At 44.7% G+C, this 24,292-nt stretch overlaps 2 protein-coding genes across 5 annotated transcripts in view; both read right to left on the bottom strand.

Moving 5' to 3' along the window:
• Positions 1-24,292, bottom strand: part of RPL4 (ribosomal protein L4) — a 342,845-nt gene that overhangs the window by 88,230 nt on the left and 230,323 nt on the right. The gene's annotated exons all lie outside the window — the stretch shown is intronic.
• Positions 1-24,292, bottom strand: part of MEGF11 (multiple EGF like domains 11) — a 254,555-nt gene that overhangs the window by 83,548 nt on the left and 146,715 nt on the right. For all 4 annotated transcript variants that reach the window (XR_007778325.1, XM_050978234.1, XM_030228390.2 and 1 more), the window contains 3 exons: positions 11,339-11,585; positions 9,297-9,417; positions 4,223-4,359 (listed from right to left, as the gene is read on the bottom strand). Coding sequence is in view for 3 of the 4 variants with exons in the window: in XM_050978234.1 (XP_050834191.1) it covers positions 4,223-4,359; positions 9,297-9,417; positions 11,339-11,585 (505 nt within the window). In the remaining variant the exon portion in view is untranslated. The remainder of the gene's footprint in view (positions 1-4,222; positions 4,360-9,296; positions 9,418-11,338; positions 11,586-24,292) is intronic.

The raw sequence follows: 24,292 nt of genomic DNA, 5'->3' as shown, positions 1-24,292 counted from the left end.
AAAATTGGAACCTGCAAATACTTTACACAGATTGTTTTAAATTGCACCTTCCATGCACCACTAAAAATATCTTCCTACTTGGATACATTCTGAGACCTGCCAAAAAGTCTGTTTCCTTGTCCTACACAACCAATTTAAGAGTTCAGATTATTTCCTACTTGGAAAAGCTCAGTTTAGGTCCTGAAGAAAGCAATTGATTGTGTGCTTGACATAATTCAGTGGTTTCAGAATTCTGCAATGAGTCAGTACCACAGTTTACATGATCCACCGTGAAATACAGATAGGCCTTTTCAGTTAATAAAAACAGAAAAAGAAGCCCAGAAAAGCCCAATTCCCTTATCACATGGATGCCAGGCATTGGAAATTGCCTATCAGCATTAATTTAAGCCTGAGCATTGATTAAAGTGTATACTGTAAACTCAGTGGATGGAGGCAATTGTTAAATGTCTTTCTGCAGGTCATTTCACAGCTGGCAGGTGAGAGTTAATATAATGATCAGTAATAAAAGATTAATGTGTGATGCAAGCCAGGCAAAACTGCAATGAACACAGGCAGTATATAAGAAGGGCATTACTTTTGCAGCTTCGGATTATCACGTTTTACTAAGAATAAATGAACACAGCAAAGGGACTGGCTGGTGATTTAATTCCAGCAGGCACCGACGCAGCTGCTGGTTGCAAATCCGAGTTGAGGAGTTCATAGAGACCCAAAGTGAGAGGAGTCTGGGACAAAGAGGGAAAGAGTCTGGAGAGGCACCAGAGAGAGAGAGTCCTGCTGCTCTCAGGGGGCTCAGCTGCAAAGGAAAGAGCCAGCAAAGAATGGGAACAGTGGGGCTGGAACACACCCAGCAAATGAAATGCAAGGAGGAACAATGAAGCTCCTCATGTCCCCACTGCAGCACAGACCCTGAGTGAGCAGGAGAGCTCTGAGCTCCACGGGGTGAATTCTTAGTCAATAGTGCACTGTATCATTCTATATTTATAGAAGATGAAGCATTACCTAGCAGGGAGAAAAGCATCTGGAAATGAAATATTGACGGCCTAATCCATTTACATAATTAGCCTTTTTCTACTAACAATTTAACCAACTTATTTATTTGGAGATCAAGCAGCTACCGCTAATGAATTTTATACAAAGAATACTAATAATGACTCCTCTGGAACATGAGAATAATCACAGCAGGAATTAGCTTTCTACTTAAACATCTTCCCTTTGCAACATATCAATCTAATGTGTCCATAGCACCATTAACAACCAGATACATTGTTCAATTAAATTACAAAATGAGCTGCTAAGCCCTAGTTATGTTTCTTGTTTAATTTACATTGCTTTCTGCCTATCTGGGGAGATTCGTATTATAATATCCACTGAACTTTAATATGTACCATAATTATTTGGGTTGGGATAGGATAATGTGGCTGTCACCTGTAGAATTAATGGAAGCAATTTTACAAAATATTAAACAGAAGACAGCATACTTAACAGATGAACTTAGTACATGCTCCTACATTTTTACCCACAATTTTCTTTTTTTAAGGAATAATGCTGCGAAGTTTTTTAGGCTGTCCTCTTTGTTTTGGAACAATGATCACATTTATGTAGCACAAATATGAAAACCATCCAAAATGCACTAACCTGGAGATAAGAGATACAAGCACAAGCACAACAGGAGAGTAAATCTGCCCATATGGTTCTAATAAATGTGAGATTTATTCTGTTAAGATTCAATCTTTCGATTTAAGGGCAATATGGAAAACAAAGCTAAAGCAGCATGTTCACTTTTCCTGTGAGCCACTCAATTCTGAAACACTCCATTCTCAGCTTCTAACTGTGCCTCTGCTATTATTCCTTTCCAGTTTGTAAAACACACATTTCCATGACAGATCCAGTCATTTCAGTGAACACAAAGCATCCTGCAGTTATTAACAGTGCTGCCAATTTCCTAGAGATTTAGTGCACTGCCACTCTTGGAAAACAGGTAGGGAACAAAAGTGTGGCAATTACACTCACACAGACCTTTATGCCCATTTCATCTCCACAGATATTTATCTAACTGTGTGTTATTATCTTCTGCACATGGTGATGAACTGGAGCATTATATAGTACTTATTGACAATTTTAAGATGATAGTAGGTAAAATGTATTTATGTCTTTATTGCAGTTATTCACAGTATCTGTCATTATTAAGTTTTTTTTCAATGCCTTGTAAAATGCTAAAGCAGGCAGTGTTTTGTTGTGCAGCAGATTTTCCTCCTCTCTTTTTTGCTGTGACACTGCAACAGCTGCAGGAGATGCAGAGGGTAAAACAGACTCTGAGCAAAGCTGGAGCTGCCTGGTCTGTCCCATTGTCCCTGTGGTGTGAACACAAAACCAAGGAAAGCCACTCAGACTCTCTAAAGACCTTGTCCCTCACTGAACTCAGTGGGGCCCCAGGCAGGTGAGGCAGGTGTGTGCTCAGAGCAAACCAGTACAGCCAGTACAAACCAGGGCTGCCCAGCCCCAAGGAGCTGCAGCTGCAAGAACTGCAGCTGGATACAACAGACCTGAGGTTTCCCCTCCCTTCTGGAAGGGGGATTAAAGGCTGAGAGATGAGCATGTTCTGATTTTCCAGGAACCTGTTGGAAAGGTGGGAATTTCTAGTTTAATCCAGTTTTACCCTGCTGCAGCAGAGCTTTCCTAAGTGCCTGTTTACCTTTTCAATCCTGTTCTCATTCATCCTCTCACACACCTGCATTTCTGCTCTCCTGCCTCTCCTCTCAGCCTCTTTTACTTCCCTGCTCTGGGATGGAGAAGCTCAGCCATTCCCAAGGGTTTTGCTTGGATGCAGAATGTGACCTTCCCTCACTTTTCCAATCAGCAGTAAAATCCTCTTCCCATCTCCTTTCCTCATCCCCAACAGGATGCAGGCTGCTGGCTGGGAGCTCCCAACAGCTTCAACACTTGATTGGATTGATCCTTCCACAGCCAGGAATCCATCAGGGTGGGCAACAACCAAATGAGGAGAGCAAGAGAGGCTCTGCCAGCCTCCCCCAGCATGGCCAGCACTGGGAGCAGCTTGGGATTCAAGTGTGGTCCCCACTATAAAGGCCCAGGCTGCACAGCTGCCTCCTTCAGTGGAAAAGGCTCCACAAAAAGAGAAACAGGAATGATATGGTACCTCATGTCTGGAAACAGTCTCCAGATGGAGAATGGGGAAGAGAGGCACATTGGTGCCTTCTCCTCTAAATTACTTGGAAATAATTAGTATTTCCTCCATATTCAACCCCATGCAAATCCTGACAGAAACTCCAGAGCCCTCTCTAATTATAACTGTCCATAAAATGGAAACAGGGAGGCTCCATGTGTAATGGGGAGGAGCAGCCTTCTGACCCTCCCACGGGGCTGAGGGCTGGATGCTTGTGCTCCAACGACCTGCTGATTGTTCACTGAGGGCAGAGATGAGAAACTCCAGTGAGATTTGTTGCATAAAAACAGAATTGTAGCATATGTCAGTATAGAACTAATAAAAAAGGGAATATAGAGGAGAAAGTGCTTTAGCACAGCATCCACTGGTGAGCTGTGCATCTCTGCAAACCCTGGTGCCACAGGTCCCATGCAAAGTGCTCCTGAGAGCTGCTTTAACTGCACTTCCCAACCTTTGTTAGCCAGGATTAGCTGCAGGCTAAGCCAGCACGTGCTGCAATCCCTCATTGACTTTGCTGGGGAGTCATTCTGCTGAATCCATGACACCTTGGTAAAACAATATTATCATCTGCTCTGATCGATTCATGGGTGAAGGCTCTCGTTTATAAATTTTGAGGATTTATCACCTTTTGCTGGTGGCTGAGATGGATCAGTGCTACAGCAGCACAGAAGAATGAAGGAGACATTAAACTGCAGCATTGCTTACTCTTGAGGATATTAATTTGTATAAAGATAGTTCATTTACATATCTTGTAAACATGTAATGCTCTCTATTAAATTTATCACTGTAAATATCTAAATTAAATTTAATCCATTAAATTTTAAAAGTTATATTAAAAACCCCTGTAAATGGAGAGCATTGCCAATAAAAAGTAATAACATTGCCACATTTATATTGCTTGAAGTGCTTCAGAAGGATGAACCTAATTGGAGCAATAGAGACATAACACCATTTTTCAGGGAGGAAGAATGTCCTAGAAGGGATATAAATATTGACAGTCCATGGTTAAAATGAAAGGCTTTGGGGGTTGGTTTTTACCTGTCTCCTATATAGCCAGCTGCACACAGGCATTTTCCTGTCACGGGGTCACAGTGCCCTCCGTTGTGGCATGGACAGTCCTGGCTGCAGTTAATTCCAAAGGTTCCAGGAGGACAAGGCTGTGCACACACCAGCCCCTGGTAAGGTTGTAGAAAGAGCAATATTTCAGTCAACATTCATAATGCAATAAATTTCTCTATGCAGCTTGGAATTTTATTGTCCTTCTTGCTAAAACTAGATGTAAGTGTAGCAGCAATATTTTATCTGCATAAGATGTGCTAACGACAGTCTGAAAACTCTGCTACCACAGTAAATGCCTGCCTGGCCTGACTCCAGAAGGGATTTTTCTCCCCACTGCACACTCAGGGATAATTCTCTTCCTTGGATCTCCCCCACAAACTGCAGCTGGGCTTGCACTGCCCCTTGAACGGCCACACCAAGATGTGGGAGAAGTTGAAGGCAACCAGAGACATCTACAAGGCTGCTTTGTGCTCCTGGGGTTTTTGTGCAATGGAGAGTCTGGAAAGCTGTTGGCCACCTGCTGCACAGAGAAGGTTTGGGAAGGAAGGGATTGTCGGGAAGGTTGCACTGGGAGGGTGTAGCTGTGCTGGTTTTGATGGTCTCTGATGATCTCATCTGTTCAGCCAGTCTCATTCATCCAACCCAGCTGGAGGCTGGAGATTCCCCTACAGCCCTTCACACCCTTCACTCTGCTCTCTCCAGCCACACATCCATCTCTCAAAGCAGCACAGAATGGATCTGACAGAGCTTTGGGAAAGCCACTGGAATTTTGCAGTGGAATATCTACCTAATCCCTAAACAGTGACAGGATGCAGCAGCCAGCATCCTCCCAGCTCCTTATCCCCAACCCTGGAGCCCCATCTCAGTCCCTGACCTGCCTCCGCTCCCAGTCCTCTGCTTTCCTGCCTCTTTATTCCAGTCTATTCCAAATCCCTGCTGCAGCCTCCCCTTTAATCCTCTCCTCCATCCAGACCCAAATGCTCATCCCTGAGATGTTTCCTCCTTCCCCTCCCTGCTTACCCAGCCCTGGGAGTGAAGCAAAGCCAGACTGTCCCTGCTGAGCCCCTGGCACTGCTCACAAGCAAAGCAGCTCCCAGGTAATCCCTGCTCCAGCTGCTCAGCCCCAGGGCAGGGAATGCTCACCCTTGTGTGGAGCCATGTCTTTGGAAAATTTACCTGCCAGTCTCAGGTGGTTTCCCCCCAGGTATCCCATAATGTCCCTGCCAAGTATCAAGGCCTTACAAGGATTTTCCCAGACTTTCTTAGAAGTTGTATGAATGTTTTTCTCCCTGTGAGCAAATATAAAGCCTGAGGCTGGCATCCAACTGAGGAACTTCAGCCAAAACGAGTCTGGCAGTGCTGGGATCTGAAGTTGTGGTCCTATAATGGAAAATGTTTGGCATCTGCAGCAAGTGGTGCTGCTGCCAGTGCCACCACAGTGCCCAGCATGAGACAGAAACAGTGTCTGGCCACAGGATTATTTGGGTTTAATTTCTCTGTTTCCCTAAGCAAGCCCTGGGGCCTCTGGGTTTTGAACAAAGCACGTTATCAGACACAAGTCATTCAAAATATAAACCAGGAATATAATGGCTGCTTTCACTCCTCAGGCCTTGGGAAGTTTAGCTGTATCAACAGCCCCAAAGTGAAGAGGCTGCTCTTCAATGTCACCATAAAACAGATACTTTGAGCCTTTCCCAACCAGGGCTATGTGGCTCCTTGGCTGTAAAACAGACAGCTTGGCCTCAGTTCAGGAACTTTCAGATTACAGAGTTAAAAACTGGTGTCTCTGGACTTGAGTAATACACAACACTATATATCTGAAAACCTAAGTGTCCATTTATCTTGATAATAAATACTTTCTCCCTTCATGTCTCAAAAGGAACAGGATTTCTATCAACAAATGATGAGAAAGCAATACTCTGGGATGCACTCCCCTGGAGCCAAGAGAATCTTTAGCTGTACTTTCTGCATTAATATGTACTAAGGGAATTCAAAACATCCCTCTCTAGAGGATCAAATGTCAGACCAACATTTCCTGCTACTTATACATCTAATCAGCAAAGTTCATCCCATCAGCACCTTTTTTAAGGCCCTGATCTCATCAGCTTCTGCTTTTGACACTGTTTGCTGTATTTTGTAGGACAGAAAAGATTTTTTTTCCTGCTCCATTTTCTCAGACACTTCCACTTTTAAAATCCCCAACAGAAAGAAAAATAGACAAAAATACAAATTTTGCTTCACAATGGCCAGAATCAATAGGAGAGAAGTGATGAGCAGAATGTGCTGTATTACCACAGGGAAGGGGGTCTGGGGCCAAACAGGGGGAGTTGCCAGTGACAAATGTTCTGTCACATCAGGAAATATTGCTGCTTTCCTGAGCACAGAGATCTAGTCCTTCAAAAGGGCTTCTGAGAAACATTGTAAATGCTAAATTAACTTCTCTCCCCACTTCCTGAGAGTGCTTGGAGAATTTAATATTGCAAATGAGAAAGATGTATAGAATTAAACCTGTAAATTGTTAATGAGGCCCTAAAGCAGCCACCCACTAAACTCCACAGCCACAAAAGCACAGAAGTGGAAAAAGCTCAGCATTGTGGGATGCTGCAAGCCACGTTCTGTAGACTGTTCAACAACAGAAGCTGTTGGCCACCATCCTCCTGGTGAGGAACCCATGGGGCAGTAAAGTCCCACAGGACACCATCCATGGAACTCCTGCTGCTGGGAGATTCAGCACTGGTGGGAGGAAAGAAATTACAAGTCATAAAAGAACCAGGCTTTGAAGATGGCAGATCCAAAGAAGAACCCCAGAACCCCAGAACTTCCTCCTTTTAAAGTCAATGCTTTCCCTTCCCCATCCCACCAAACCCCAAGGGAGCTGAGCTCCTGTTAATAAGCCAACCTAGGAAAGGATAAAAGTTGCAGCTCCTCCAGCAGCAATAAAGTCCAAGTGGATTTGCACTAGTAAAAATCTAGGGAGAATTCTCTCCTTCCAAAACGATGGTATATTCAATATATATGTGCAGTCTCAAGCCTCAAAATCAGCAAGTAAAATTCCTGGTGTCACAGAAATCCGTGGTGTGAAATAAAATGAATGCTGTCTAGCAATCCCATCTCGCCTGCTCCTTTACAGCCCCCTCATGTCTCACTTCCCAAACCACTCCAACCACCAAGAGTTAAAAATATAGCATGAAAACACACTTGTTATCTCTCTCTCTGTACACTGAATTACCAGCTTTTCATTAAAACCCTGGAGAGACCCCTTATACTTAAAATCTCAACATTTACAAGCTGAGTGCTTTTACTTATAATTTCAGTTTCATTCTGCAGAATACTTGATCTTTCTCTTCAGTTTTCAGTTATGCTTGTTTCAAACATCAATTGTTAACTCTAGGGTTCCTCCAGGGACAGAGCAGCCAACAACACAGTTTTCAGAAATGTCTCTCTGGGCTCCTAAAAATGCATAAAAGAACTCCAGGCTGTAAGGAATTGGGCAGGACTGGGCCAGAATACAACCACAGCTGCTGTGCAGTGCTCTGGTTCTTCTTCAGGTCTGTGCTGCATCCTAAAAGACATCTAAAAATTCCTGTTCTATTCTGCTATTCTTATTTGTTTAGTGATGTTTTAATTTTGAAAAGAGGAGAAAACTCCTGATAAAATACAAGTAAGGAAGAATACAGCAAAGCACCTTAAATCCTGAGAAAACTTGGCATGCAGGAGGAGAGATGAAAAAAGTAATATTTTTATGTGAATCACTTTATTGATCACTGGACTGACAGGTGAATTGCTTTCCTGATGCTCCAGCACTCAAGGAAAGAACCTTTTCTTTGCCACCACTGGCTGCCAGGTGAGGGCAAGGGGCCATATTCATACTTCTGACAAGTTTTGCCTTTGTCATTTGAATTGGAATAACCTCATCACCACCCTTGCCATGATGGGTGGTGTTAGAGAGATTCCAGCTCTCTAGTTAGAGATCTTTTCCACCCAAAATTAAGGACAGCAATGTTCTCCTACGGAACATTGTTGCTGATGTACAGCAGCATCTCATAGCTGGTGCTTTTGAACTCAAAGCTGTTGATGCATAAATGGAAAGGAACATAAATCTCTCTCAGCTTTTGTATGTTTGAACAGGTAGAGGGTCCCCATCAGAATTCACAGTTGTGTGATGATCTGCAAGGCTTTCCATGTAAAAATAAAAAATTCAGAGTACTTGCATGCTTTAAAATCCAGCAACTTTGCCAAGAGACTTATTGTCAGATAGAGGAAAAATGCCAGGAAGTTTAGTACAGCTAAATGGGATGACGGCCTGTGAGACTTGGCATGCCCCAAGAGAGTTCATTATTACATTATTGAACAAGTTGAGGACTTTGGAAATGCTTGGCATTGCTTTCCTGACACGAAGGATTAAAGGTTAGGGCAGCTGTCTCTCTGCAGTGCAGGCCCTGACACAAGCAAATCTCTGGCAATCAATGACAGTGGTGCCTTGGCAAGGCCACGACACTGAACTGTGCCCTGGGCTCAGCTCTGCTGCCTGCCTGAGCCTCGGATTCCTCCTGGCTTCCCCCTCTGCCCTGAAGGGGAACAGGACACTTTGTGCCTCTGACTGTGCTGAGCTGGGCTTTGAGCTTTCTGTCCTGTGTGAGGGCACTGTCCAAGACTCCAGGGAATATTCCAAGGAAGTGGAACTCACAGATAACTCTCTTGTCCTGTTGAATGCTGTTGTTTTTAAACTCTGTGATGGCACCTACCAGTCAGAGAATCACAGAACCACCAAGGCTGGAAAAGCTCCCCAAGATGATCAAGTCCAACCATTCCCCCTGCACTGCCAAGCCCACCAGTAACCCCTGTCTCCAAGTGCCACACCCACATGTTTCTGGACACTTCCAAGGAGGGTGGCAGGTCCCAAAGTGGTGGCCTGTCTGTGCAGGTGCTGTGCACACCCAGCAAATGTGATTCCAGTTTGGGAATTTTTAGAGCCTGGGGGGCACACATCAGCTGAGCCAGTGAACGATGAACAGCCAGCTCCAGGCCCTGAGTGAGGAGCAGCAGTACCCACCATCCATCCAGCAGGACAGGAGCACTCCCCAGTGATGTGGTGACAAACGCCCCCGTTCTGGCAGGGGCAGCGCAGCTCGCACTGCGCTCCGTGGCTGCCGGGGGGACACAGCTCCTCGCAGCTTTGGGAGAGAGAACAGAAACAGAGATCAGCTTCCAGGCCTGACAGGGACAGCAAATGAGCAAAACACACAACACAGCTCATCATGGGAGTGCTCATGCAAATGATGAAACCTCAGTTAGGCTCAGCTGGCACTGCCAATTAGCTGAGATTCCTTTTATTTCTGCTGGAGTGGTTATGTGCCATGGATCCAGCCCTGTAAGGCTGATGCATGTGTGTAACCTTTCTGCATGTACCAAATCTCACCCATCCCCACAGGACAACCCATAACCATTAAAATAGCCCTGGAAAATATGAGTTGCAGGATGAAGCCCTCAATGTGAATTACATGACATGACAATAAAAGAAGCTGCAAACAGAACAAAAGGATGGGATTGAAACTCTTGAAATTCCTCCAGTCACTACTGAATGTTAACATTTGCAGTGTATAATGGACTCAACATCATTTGAAGGCTATTTAAGCTCATTGAGTCTCTCAGTACTCGTGGGGGGCAATGTGGGGGTAATCCCTGCAAAACCCAGGGTCTCCTACATCTGCACATCAGAGCTTTCAGCATCGAGGTTCTGAAACTATAGGATGTTGTCCCCCAGCTGACTGTCCTCTGATGAAGGTGTTCCTACAACATCATGGGCTGGCCCTGCTGAGAACTGACCCCTGATGTCAAGGGGAGCACTCCCAAGAGTAAGTGGAGTCCTTAGCAGTGAGTGCTTCCATGGCTGAGGTCACTAGTCTAGGAGGAAATCAGGTACTAAATAAAATATTCACAAGGCCTATCACTTATTTATGAGGGTTAACTCTGTCCTTATTTTTTACCTTCCTCTTCATGCAGGTCAACAAATAATAATAGACTGCAAAAGTATTAACTCACCTTCAATAGATCTCCTACCAAATTCAGTGACTAAATTCTCTTTTCCCCTTAAATAATTCTGAAAAACATAATTACTTCTGAAGCAACTGAAAGATCTCTAATGAGAACTGATGTTACACTGTGGGCAATTTTAAACAAGAAACTATTGCTTGCTGTCCTAAAATTAATATGCAGATTTTGTGAATCCTACTGGTAAACTTTCCGTGTGGTGGATGGGGATTTAGCTACATGATTCTCGTTAAAGTTAATAGGAGTCACACCGCTAAATCCCTGCTCTCTGCTTAAAATTTACCCCCTAGATACTAAGCTGATATAGTTAACAGCAATGCTTTCTCAGTTAGATTGAAAGTCAAATAAATTGGGGATGGAAAACTCCCATTTGATGCTGCACTGGACTGCTAATGAAGAGACAGTCCAACTGCTTATCAAAACTCCACTGTAATTTGGATTGTATTCGCATTCTGAAATTAGGAACAGGTAAAGTTGTTGCACAAGTTGGAACATATACATTATTTTAAAGCTTATTTTAGCACTATATTTTATTTTAATAGCACGGAATCAAAGAACTCCAGGATGTTTTGGGTTGGAAGAGACATTGAAGCCAGATCCAACTCCCTGCCATGGGCAGGACAACTTCCACTATCCCAGTGTGCTCCAAGCTCCATCCAACCTGGCCTTGGACATTTCCAGAGATCCAGGGGCATCCACAGCTTCTCTGGGAACCCTGTGCCATGGCCTCCCCACCCTCACAGGGAACAATTCCTTTCCAATATCCCATTTATCTCTGCTTAAATCCATCACCCTTTGTTCTATCACTAGACACCCTTGTCCTAAGTTCCTCTCCAGCTCCCTTGAAGGCTCCCTTCAGGGACACAGGTATAACCAGCAGCAAGAACAGATGTTCCCTTTATCCATTCTCTCTGAAATCCCGTTCTATGATTTCTACAAAGGCCAGTGTATAACAGGGTGTAAACTCAGCCAATTACTCTCGCGTTAAACGCGTCTGAGCCAAACCAGTTCAAGGCAGTCCCAGCGCGCTCCTGCCGCACTTACAATACGCCGGTGTAGCCGGGCGCGCAGTGGCACTCTCCGGTCTGGTGGTCGCAGGTGGCCCCGTGGTGGCACTGGCACTGGAAGTGGCAGCCCTTGCCGTAGGTGCCCGGCTCGCAGAGCTCCTCGCAGCGCCAGCCGCGGAAGCCATCGGCGCACACGCAGGCGCCCGTGATGGGGTTGCAGAGCGCTTCGTTCTGGCACTGGCAGCGGTTGCTGCAGTGGGGCCCCCAGTGCTCGCTGTCACAGCCTGCGAACGCACCCGGAGTTACCCACGGGGCACACGGGGCTGCCTCACCCCACAGCCCCGTGTGCACCTCGGCCTCAGCCTTCCAAAGGAACCCCCGCTCCCAAACTGCCCCCCCGACCCGGCTTTAACATCTGCCCGCCCCCGCTTCAGCTTCAGCATCTCCCCCCCCCAGACCCGGGTTCAGCATCCCCCCCCAGACCCGGGTTCAGCATCTCCCCCCCGAGACCCAGGTTCAGCATCCCCCCCCAGACCCGGGTTCAGCATCTCCCCCCCGAGACCCGGGTTCAGCATCTTCTCCCCCACCCAGACCCAGGTTCAGCATCCCCCCCCAGACCCGGGTTCAGCATCTCCCCCCAGACCCGGGTTCAGCATCTTCTCCCCCCCCAGACCCAGGTTCAGCATCTCCCCCCCCAGACCCGGGTTCAGCATCTTCTCCCCCCCCAGACCCAGGTTCAGCATCTTCCTCCCCAGCCCAGCTTTAGGGTACAAGGACACAATGGCACCACTGTTATACCTAAAGTTGAGGACTTGTTTAACACCTTATTGGATCGGGCCTGAAATCTTTTAATATCCTGTTTCTTAGTGCTCTTAGATTGCTGGAAGGAATGAATTTATAGTGGAATTAGATGCAGAGGGTCACATCCTGCCTGCAGTGCACTTAATGGCAGGTGGTGTTGCCAAGCAAATCCTGTCGATTTAATAATGTCATCAAATATTGTTTCTTTGTTATGTTCCCATAAGATAACATACAAGATAATCTAAAGAAAGCTTTCTCCTTGGTGTTGTTTTCTGATGTATTTATTTGTTTATTTATTTTTGTTGTCTGGACTAAGTAGATGGGAGGAAATAAAATAACAGTGGGGACAGGACATCCTGAGGCTGCCCAGGCTCAGGGATGAGGGTATGGAGTGAATATATCAGGTAATTCCTGTGCTACTAACAGCAACACAGAAGGACCCCAAACCCTCTGGCCACTGACATGGAGAAGAGGTTCCCTATGGAATGTAGTAAGGCACAGGGAGAACTCTCATGTGACGATCCTGCCTGACCCCTTGTCTTTTGAAGAGCATGTGGAGGATGGGAGAGGGAAGCCAGCCCTACAGGAGCAGTTTCTCCTGTTTGCTATCAAAACAGCACCTGTACAACACCTCTTTGAGCTGCATGCACTGAACAGAGCTCAAGCAGACACCCGAGGTCAGAAAAAAATCTGCAGGAAAATAGGGATTTCTTCAGCAGCCCTATCCTCCACTGAGCAGCCATTCACCATAGCTGTGGCAAGGATGAAGAAAATCCTCACCCTATTCAGAACAGGCTGTTGGGAAGGACTCAGTTACCAATGGCTTTCCAGGCACAGCTGGCTGTGCTCAGAGCTGGTTTCAATTTCACCACCAAACCTCCTGCGAGTGGTGTAAATCCCACTGCCAGGCAGGAGAGGAGAGTGGAATCCCAGCAACAGGGCTGTCTTCAGACCCTCTTTTATTTGCAAACATGGAAACTAATCCCAGGTGACACAGGCTGCTTCTCAGCCCTGGATCTGTTTCCAGGATTAGTGAGGTAAATGTAAAGCTCACTTAAGCCTGGTGCTTTTGTCCTAGACATTTCATAGCCCTCTCCTTCTACAGTACTTGGCTATAAACCCACACTGAAAAACTGCTTCTATCCAGTAATTTTGGCAATATTTTTATTTATTATCCCTCATTTTGAGAAGGAGGATACTCATTGGTCAGTGTGAGGATATCCAGCAGAAAAAGAAGACAGCTCTTAGTTAATTTGCACTGCTGATTACCAGTTTACAAATCTGTGTTTCTTGAGCAAGTGTTAAAAGCTGAAATAACCCCCCAGAAGACAATTCCACGGTCTCCAAAAGATCTTGGGGATGCAGGTGCAGAGGTTGCATGTCCTGCAGGGAGCAGAGCACACCACGTCCCCTTGTGCACAGTCCCACTCGTGCCTCATCCCAGATCCTTTATTGCTTTGCCTCACTTCCCCCCAGCTGTAAACAGCTCCTCTCAAACACCAAGGGAGCCAAGCAAACAAAATCTTACTCTTTATAAGACTTAAATTATTCCTGAGAATCTGTGGGAAGAGATGATCTATCTTTATTTCACATAGACACTTGCTAAGGCTGTGTGAGCCTTCTGGGGCAGGGAGCAAAGCTGCTGGAGCTGCTGGAGTTCCCCAGCAATTTCTATTCCAGAAACACTGATTTGTTTTCTGCACAACTTGAACATCAAGGGATGCAGTTCTGCACCTCCATAAAGGACACAAGCCTGAACCACACAAGCACAGCTGACGTCCCTGAGCACAGGAAAGTGGAGTTCAGGGATCAAACTGCACCCTGTGTGCTCTGGGGATTGATTCCTGCCTTCCCACACCTCACATCAGAGCCCCAGCTGCAAACTGTGCCTTCTTCTGAGCTGATACAGCTCCAGTTGCAATTAATTTCCTTAATATGAATAAATAACACTCATTACAAGATACAATTCTATCCTTGCTCTTTCATGTCTCAGGTGGGTGCTCCAAGCATCTGATTTGTCTGCTGGGTTTATGTGTTTCACTTTCAAAGGAAGTGAAGGAAAAAGAAAACCATTTGTAGGAAGGGAAAACCATTTCCCATCATTAGTTCAAGCACTTTGTTTCAACTGTACAGTGCCTGCCCCAAACACAGCTCCTTTTCTGTAAGTCCCTCCTGTTTGAACACTTATTTACAAGCACTATTTGGTCACGTTAGCAATATGTCAGTGTAAAATTTGGATAATGAAATTTCATCCTCATCTGATTTTTTACACTGCAGTAACCTCACATGAAAATAAGATCTTTGCTGCTCAAAGTTTATCAGTTGCTGTTGCTTTTCATTCCCCTTTCCTCTAAGTCCCACATTGCAGTGACTCCAATGACTATGGAGTCATTTCATTGGAAGATGATGTGATATTTATATAATGATATAATGATAACTCTGAGATGGGCACCTCTGTACCTTTACCAAGGTAGATACAGGGATGATAAGCTAAAATCCAAGTACTTATTCATACAATTAACTCCACTGATCTCAGCAGGCTTGCTTAGGTGTGAGACTAATTGAGTGTGTAACTGGCTACAGGACTGGGATCCAGTAGCTGCTGGTAGAGAATTATAAAAGAGAAGAAACAAAAGACTCCAGCAACCAAAAGGAATTTTTTCTCTATACATCAGTGTGGCAAATCCTGGCTGGTGTGTGACAGTGACTCCAGGTTCTGGGAGAGAGACAGAGAGCAGAGCAGGTGCAGAGCCATGGGATCCTGCTGCACTTTGGGATCATCAGCAAGTTCTCCCATGAACAAGGAGAGACCATTTTAAACCCCATCCCCAGCCTAGCACAGTCTGATCCTGCTCTTGTTGGTTGCCTCAGTGAGTTACTGTAATAGAGATAAATAATAACAGCAACAAGGTGTGAACAGAGAGCTGATTAAAGCTCACACGAGCGCTCTGCTGTAAATGCAGATGCCATTAAAAATGTCCAAATGATACAGAGACTTTAACCAGACCATCAATAAGGAAAGCAACCTGAGAGAGGTGATGTCAGGGAGGTACAAATGCTGCCCTTAGCTGCATGTGGGGATGTCAATACCATGAGGGATGAGGCTTACACAGCCCCTGTGATCCTGGGAGATGCTCCATTGAAGGGAACTGCCATATTTCAGGTACGTGCCCACATTCCCTGGCAAATGTGCTAACTTCCTCACTGCTTCACCTTTGGAAATGTGGCTGGAGATGAGCTGTCATCAGAAAAAATGGATGTGGCTCTGTAAGGGATGAAGCTGGGTGCCCAAGCACAATCACACTGCTGTGCACAGGGTGCTGTGACGGGGGAGGGATTCTCTCCTCAGAGGAGATTGCTCAGAGCAGCACCAAGGGTTTTCCTTCTATTGTCACTCCCACACTAAACCTCAATTCCTTCCTGAAGTGAGGGCTAATTCCTGCAGGCTCTGAAAATAGAATCATCAAATCCTAGAATCCAAAAGGTTGGAAAAGAGCTCCAAGATCACCAAGTCCAACTTTCAACTGAACACCCCCACGCCTACTAAACCATATCATGAAGTGCCACATCTGCTTGTTCCTGAGCCCTTCCAGGGATGGTGGCTCCACCACTTCCCTGGGGAGCCTGTTCCAGTGTGCCTAACCACTCCTGCAGTGAGGAAATGTTCACTCCAATGCTGTTACCAGCTGTGTCCTGGTAAACAGACACTGAGGACACAGGGGAAGTGCTGTGTGCCCCCAAGGGCTGCTTATCCCTGTAGGGATGATGAGGGAGTTGCTGTGCTCTGGGTCAGTAGAGACACCCAGCACCCAGTGCAGCAGCACAAGTCAGGCACAATGAAGCAAACACAGGAGTTTGAAAAGGTAACAGACAAATAAAAGGACTCCCAAGGAAGGGGTGACATTTATGGAGTGACTTATCCCAACAAGAGAGAGTCAAAAGTGCTATTCCAGAGCTTTTCCATCACTGCACACACACCATTCACATGAAAACAAATCTTCTATCACAGCAGCACCACTACCTGTGGTCTCAAGGTCTGAGTTTATTCTGCTCTCAGCATCAGCCTCCCTGTGGCTCTTTTATAGCCAGGGCCACTTCTGTATTGCAGGTCTGCAAAGCCAGTGGGATGTTCACATGCATCCTGCACAAGGCACAGCTGAAAAAACCCAGTGTCTGGTTTCCTTGGCCCAAGGACTCAGGACCAAATTGGGCTGATGGGGAACTTCAATTAATCCACACTTTAAAGCAGCTTTCTACAAATTTGCTACAGCACAGAACATGCTCATATTCAATAATCAATATTCTGGAATATTTCCAAATTCAGTTTGTAATGTTTAAATTAGATACTAGCCATTAAAAAAGCAAACAGGAAATAAAACTAACTTATTAAATCTAGGAAGACATGGTTTAAGAGAGATTATTTTAGAATGTACTTTGAAATCAGGACTAGATTCTCCTCTTAATGTAACTGTAGTGTTGTAAAGTGATTCTGTGCATACAAATTGAGGTGAAATGTGGATTTAGCTCTGGGTGGGGTTTTTTCGTCTGGAATGGTTGACCCAGCTAATGCAAAGCAGGCAAAGAAACACCAAAAGGTAAACATATATTTCCTGAATATAATGAAGGATAATTTAAAATAATCAGTTAGGTTTTTATTCCCTGCACTTTATTCAGCAGAATTAGAGCCCTGGGTTGAGCTGGGTCTGCTCCCTGCACAAACATGACTCCTTTTGGGACAGTTCAACACCTTTGCAAACAGAAGCCAAGCAATAGGTTTGGGACAAGGTCCATGAAGAGGGAATTCCCCTACAATGACACCTCCCAGCACTTTGTGCTGGCTCTGAGCAGAGCTGAGTCCCTCAAGTGACACCAGCACACTGCTAAAGGCACGAGCCAGGTCACTGACACATCACCTGCTGATCCGCTTGATTCCAACCCAAAAAACCTCTGTCTCATAAGACTGATCACCCTTGGAACGTCTAACACATGTTAATAACACTCAAAATAATCCAAATTTATAAAAGTGCCCTTCAAAAATGTTCATCCAAATGCTTAGAGACTGACATTCTAATTCCATCATTTCAGCTGGGACACCTTCCACTGTCCCACCCCAGGGGTGTGCTCAGCTGTCCCAGTGAAAATTCACCTGTACTCAATCAAATGATAAAAACTGCAATTTGCAGCTACTCAGTGCCACCCCTGGATAACTCATCACCTGCCTTCCTCCAAGATTCCAACTGTATGAAAAGCAATCTGAAATTAAAGACTCCAGGCCCTTAGCAGGACTTCTCTTACAATTTTTCCTGGGAGCAGCCATGGGCCACTGGCTGTTTGATCTCTGTGCAGTAAGTGGCCCACAGGGAGGGTGCCAGCCCTGTGCTCTCAGTCATCACCCATGTGTCAGGCTCTGCTCTGTCCCTGCTGATGAACCACCTGAACATCAGCCTGATGACACTCTTGAAGAGATTTTTCTTCATTTGCTTTCATTTGGTTCCCCAAAGCAAACAGGGAGCGTCCCATGTAAATAAGACATTTGACTTATGGCGCTGGTGTCACAAAAATAAAAGGTCAGATTAAAGGTTGGAAGGACAGCAGTAATTCAGTACTTGAGCCTATGAATTATGCTCTTTTCTTTAATTATGTGAGCACAGGGTACCCTGGCACTTGCTGACTTCTGAGCTTGTAGCTTTGCAGCCTTAAGGTTCCCAATCCTGGATTCCTTTTATCTCCAAAGCCAGACTTTCAGTCACAGCTCACACAATTATAAAGAAGAAAATGCCAGTCTCACTGTTTACCACTCTAAGACTGCCCAGAGAATGTATTTTGCATACGTAAATATGCATTTGTGTATCCACCCAAAAGGAAAACCCCTGGGGTTAATCTGAGGCTGGCAGGGACTTGCAATCAGTCTCATCCTCCCAGTTTATGGATCAGTCTTCATCAGGTAGAAATGGAAGGTTGGGAAGGGAACATCAGCTGATTTTTCCCAAAATGAATAAATTATTACTCACAGGAAGAAATCAACCTCATTTTGTGTGTAGTTTTTTTTTTTTTTTTCCCTTTCTTAAGGACAGGAGAACAGATTTTCATCCTTCAAGAAAGATTTTGCTGATTCTCCCTGAAGTTCCTGCTCTGAATCAGAGACAGAACATGTGGCTGATTTGGGTCCTGATTTAATCTTGGATGATGATCTCATTAGTCACTGACTCTCCAACATGTGGTACCTAACTCAGGCTCAGCACTTTAGAGACCCTGCAGTTTATTTAGTATCCTCTGAGGAAACATTTGCTTTCCAAAGTAATTCTTGTTTAAAGAACATTCCTCTGGTATTCTGTAGAATGCTCACAACAGTTACCTAGCTGAGGTTTGTCTTTTGGATAAATGAAAACAAAATCACTCCAAGTCAAAGAAAAGTTAAGTATTTGGATGTCAGCCTCACCAAATCCTGTAATGAACTCAATATATTTTGGAACCAGTAAAAAGGAAGGAACAACTTCTACTCCTGACAGACATTGAAGTGTGGCGTTTACAGAATTTCTACTAAGAGTTATTTTGACAGACGCTTCAAAGGAAGTGAAAATTAGAACATTAAAAAAACCTGAGAATATTTCCTATTTCTTTTTGTAGAAATTACTGCTCTGTTTAATGAGCCTTTAACTCTACTGACACTCTGGATCTTACAAGGAGTTTAAAATCATGAAACGCTTCATAAGGGAGAGACAACATTCTATACAACACTGGCAGCTTGTCTTATTATAATTTTGGTGGAGAAGATGCTGCATTCTTTAAAATGTTTTTTTTTTTTTTAGTGTCATATTAATGGGAAGCAAAGTCTGTTCTTTAATTAGAATTTTACTGTGGTGAATTAAAAAATACATGGGCAGAGTATCAAGAGTCTAATAAAACTAAATGAAGATACTATCTTTCCTCTGCATGAAACCCAGCAGTCTTTGCTCTGGCAAAACTTCCATCAATACTTCATTATTATTGTCTAGGACAGGCTTGTAATAATAATATCTGCAAGTAACTTACTTCCAAATTCAGTCTTCCAACTGGGTAAAACATTCTCTCTCAACATCTGTAATGGACTGTAGATGTTTTCATTGACTGGGTAATGAAATTTTCTGGCAATGCCTCTGCACAGAAGTAAAATCAGTTTTGCCTGCAAGAAGGGGTAGAAGTACACTGGATATGCCTAAAAAACTGCAGGACAGGGATAGGGAGGAGATGCAGCCTTCAAGAAGTTCGTGTTGGAGGGGCTCAGGAGTGGTGGCAGCAGAGCTGCTGAGAGAGGCTTCTGACCCTGGAGATTCAGAGCTGCTGACACAACAGCAGTGCCTGGTGTGTAAAAGCCACAGGTAAAATCCACATGGGCTCCTTCCTGCTCTAAATAATCTCAACAAACAACCAAGGCAGTTGTGGGAGCAAAAGCAACCCCCCCTTGGGTTCAGTAATTGCAGCTGACTTTGATGCAGTTTGGAACAGACCCACAGGGACACTGGGAGCTGCAGGAGGCTGCCCAGGCTGGCTGCCCTTCAGTCACATCCTCCCCAGCTCCTGCAGCTGGCCAGGACAACTTCATGCTTCACCTGGGAATCCAGCATGTGGAAAGCAGCCTGATCCAAGCCCTGGAGTCACCTTTCCAGCCTCTGTGACTGCAGGGGATGGAGCAGGACCAACCCTGCCCAGCTAAGCTCTGGAGACGTGCTCAGCTCCTTGTTTTTCACAGAGCACACACCCAGCCTTGTTGAAGGTCACCCTGCTGATGTTTTGCCAGATAGGCAATATCTCTTTATTTGCAGTTAAAGCAGTGCTTAAAGGAGAAAAGCTTCTTGTCACTACAACAAGGGGTAGAGGATGTTCCTTCTCCCTGTCCTTCCCATGCAGGGATGTGTCCCTTCTCTTGCAGCTGCTGAACAGAGGGAGCAGAATTGAGACCTGGATTTGCTGATCAGGACTGGCTGAGCAGTGGGGAAAATCAAGACATGGATATGGAAGAAATGCTGGATCCACTCAACAGCTGCAAATTGTACCATAAAGTTTCCCCTTCAGGGGGATGGATAAGCACATCCTTCATGCATAACATAACTTGCAGCCCTGACTCATCAGTCATTTTTAAGATGGTCAATATGAAATTTATTTTATTGTGTTGATATTGAAACACAAAGTAAACACTGTGGATTGTTGTGTTTGCTTTTATTTCCAATAGTGTAGCTAGAGAGTAAAAAGAACTTATTCTCTTTGCTACAATTCCCTCCTAATGACTAATCATAGAATCCTGGAATGGTTTGGGTAGGAAGGGACCTTAAAGAACTTGTTCCACCCCCTGCCATGGGCAGGAACACCTTCCACTATCCCAGGTGGCTCCAAGCCGTGCCCAGCCAGGCTTTGGACACTCCCAGGGATCCTGTGGCAGCCACAGCTGCTCTGGCCCCCTGTGCCAGGGCCTGCCCACCCTCCTAGGGCAGAATTCCTTCCTACCATCTAAACAAAATCTCTCCTCTTTTAGTTTAAAACCCCTCCCCCTTGTCGTATCACTGGGTCACCTGTGCCCTGCTCTTCAACTGAACAATATCAGCTTAAAGGATGTTCTGCCCCAGCAACTGAATCTAGGAAAAATCTTACCTTTTCTAGTGTGAATTCTGTTACTTACAGACATTCAGAGAGAATTAGAGCAGCAGAAAGCCCAGTGGCCTTTGAAAAAGGGGTGTCTTTTATATCTAAAACAGTTCAAAGGCTTGCAAAAAGCTGTGTGCAGGTATCCATACCAGCTACTTGCTGTTCTCTTTTCTTCTGGGCATACTTGAACCTTCACATGGCTCTTTAATGTTACCTAATGTCTTCAAGATATCTTAAATACACTGCTGTCTTTCTCTTATAAACCATTAATAGTAATGTCCCTTTCAGGCACAGAAAAAGAAACAGTTTTGTAAAAAAGTCTTGCCCTGTGTGACCCAGTAAAAACTGGAACGTTCACTCATCTAAACACATTGTTAGACTCAGCACAGTGTTTGCAAACCTTTCTGATATTTATCAACAGAAAACAGCAAGTCTGGAACTACTGGCGGGAAAAAAAACAAAATTACTGAAATATTAGAATATTACACTCTCTCTTCACATCACTCAGGCAGAGAGATGTGGGATGTGCTTTATTAAAGAGATAATCATGAGGCAGACCAACACTGCATAGCTAAAATAGCAGGAGCCAAAGCCTGCGTGTCCCTAGGGGTGTTGGGAAAGGCAGAGGACACAGAGCCCAGCATCAGGAGAGGTTTATGCCAGAAAAATTCCAGTGTCCCTAGAGCAGCTCCTTAGACTGCACCAGTGCTGCAGCTCTCCTGCACCACTTCTTTAGGATGCAAATGCTGAGAGAGCAGAGCAGCCTCAGCAAGCAAAGCACCAGCCCCGAGTGCTGGGCAGAACAGTCAGGCACCTCTGCCTGCATCTCTTCAGCTTCCTCTGCCCACCAGTGGGGCTTGGGTTTCCTTCTGGAGAGCCAGGCAAGAGGAGAAAGTCTTGTCTCATAAATTATTGAGATTGGATGTCTAAACCTTGATATTTTATTTTGACTTCCCAACATGTTCCAATGTTGTTCACAGAAGCGTAAATTAATGCCAATTTCTAAAGCAGAAGTTGCTCTAAACTGGGAAGTGAAACTTTTTTGTTATGATGTTAAAAACAGACAATTCTTAAACTGTTTTACATTCTGAAAAACAGGCTGATCAAAACTGTTCATGCTCACAATCAGTTAGGGGTGTACTGAGCTGAAATGTTTTGACAAAATCCCAGCCATATGGAAGCCAGTGCTTTCAGAACAGTTTCCCCATTGTGGATTCCTGCATTAAGCCATCAAGTGTCAGGCAGGCAGAAACACGAAATCATCACTCCACATGTTTTTTCCACATTGTTTACAAACAACCTGGTTGTGCCTGCAGCATTATCCATGGGTCAGCCTCACGGAAACCAGGACAATCCACACAGGAGCTCCCCTTCCCAGGCTCGGGGTGTCAGTTCCTGGGGGTTCAGCTGCAGCCCAAGGAACTGTGGAACAGCTTCACCCCTGGATTAATTTAATTTCTCTGCTTTTTACTGACAATTGCCACTGACAAGGAAAAAGCAAAACAGACACATGTGACTTCCTGGCTGGATGGCAGCAGGGAAGTGAATAGGATTTTGCTGGAAGAGAGCACAGCACCTGTGCATTAAAGGTTTTAAATGCCAGACTCACTTAAAGGTTCAGATCTCTACATTCTCCTAGTGGCAGCAGAGAAATACCTTAAAAAAATCACAAGGAAAAAGAGGTTGTCTGATGAGACCATCACCTAGATTGTCCCTGGCCATGCTGCACAGTGCCATCAGCAGCAGCTCGGGCTCACCCCAGTGCCTTTTGCAGCCAGGGAATTTCTTTCCATCATCTGGAATCATCTCTGATAAGGGCTGGCCTCTGTGGGTTAAGTGAGTGCCATCTGGGAAATGACACTGATTCCACAACTTTGCTGCTTCCTTGGCTAAGAAAGGTGCCCTGCTCTCTGCAGAACCTCAGAGCAGAGCAAACACCAAACCCACCAAATTATAAATAATCAGTGAGCAGAAGGAGGCACGAGCCCACAACAGGAACCAGGCAGGGAAATGCTGATGTTCCTGATGCCTGTAGGATGGTGACTGTGTGGTGGGTGGTGATTTAGGAATGCTGCTGACACACATGCACAAATCTGATGACACAGGAAATTAGCATCCGTTCCTCTTCCCCTGCTTCAGAAGAATTACTAAATATAGCTCACTCTTTAAATATTAAGGATATCTGCAGAATGTTGTTGTTTTTGAAAGGGTTCTTTCCTGACTGGATTTTCCTCATCAGGCTTAGTAATCAAGTCGTTTTATTTGGAATGGATAATTATTCATTGAGTGATTAATTATTCGGAGTACATTACTAAAGAAAATTCAAAGTATGCTGGTATAATAAAAAAGTGACAATATGCAACTATTTGGGTTCTAAACTGTGCAATAAGAGCAGAACATGTAGGGTTTGTAGGTATGTAATTGTGGTTTTGCACATTTCACAGAACTGCCTCCATCACCAGAGTCCCATGCAAACCCTGATTAATTCTCAGGGTCCATCTATGACCTGGAAAATGTATTTAATCACCATTTCAGAGAAGGGAAACTGAGACAGTCAAATTACATTAAACTACAAAACTCCCCAGAAAGGAAGTGATAGCACTGAGAAAGGACAGCTCCAAGATCTAAAGTGTCAATTTATGCTCTAAGTACCTTATAGTATATTTTTTCACTACATTTATAGTCCTGTGCTGAATTAAACAGATAAAAAATGACTCTTTAATGTACACAGAGATTAATTAAAAAAGTGTTTCTTCTGTTTCTCATCAATAGCAGTGTTTAAAAATTGGAAAGTTGATGCAAAGAGCATCCCTGGGATGCAAACTGCAGTGGGATGTGGCTGGTGCAGAACTTGAACATCCTGGGGAAGGGACCCAGCCCCTCCATCCTGCTCAGCCAGGGCTGGGACACTGAGTGACACTTCTGGGATTCTCCCTCCTGGATTTCCAGGTACCAGCTCCACCACTCTCTCTAAGGAAACCTGGGATTCTCCAGGTGTGTTTCTCTCCATTTGCTTCCATCCCCACTAACCCTGACAGTGTTTCTCACAGACCTGTGCTGATCTTCTCCCTCCCTTGCTCTCTAACAAACCAAATATTTGCTGCAAAATTTTCCATAGACTGTGCTGGGACCTGGTAGGTTTTGTTTCCCTGCTGATTGCCAGGGTTGCACAATTGGAATTTTTGCAAGGCAAGGGATCCAAAAGGCAGTAAAACTCCACAGACAGAGACTGCTGGAGTTTCTTCAAGTGTTTGTTAATTAAAATTGTTACAAGTAAATGAATTAAGTTCATATTGCACCAGAAGGACTTGCCCTTACAGAGACCTCACAGCCAGCAAAAGGGGGAAATTGTTCTGCAGCTCCCAACTATGCAAACTCCTCTTTTTGGCACAGCCTTAATTTCTGTCAAACTAAAAGAATTCTAACATTTTCTGTCAGGAGCTGGTGTAAAACTTGAAGAAGGCTTAAAAAAACCTCTACTGTTGACTCATTTCACTCATTCCTAGGCAGATCTGAGAGAAAGAAGATTGAAAGCAACATTATAAGCCCAAGAATTATCCTTGACTCTTGA

This window comes from Serinus canaria, chromosome 10 (assembly GCF_022539315.1).
Source record: "Serinus canaria isolate serCan28SL12 chromosome 10, serCan2020, whole genome shotgun sequence".
NCBI classification, from domain to species: Eukaryota; Metazoa; Chordata; class Aves; order Passeriformes; family Fringillidae; genus Serinus; species Serinus canaria.
This window is presented reverse-complemented; position numbering and strand designations above follow the sequence as displayed.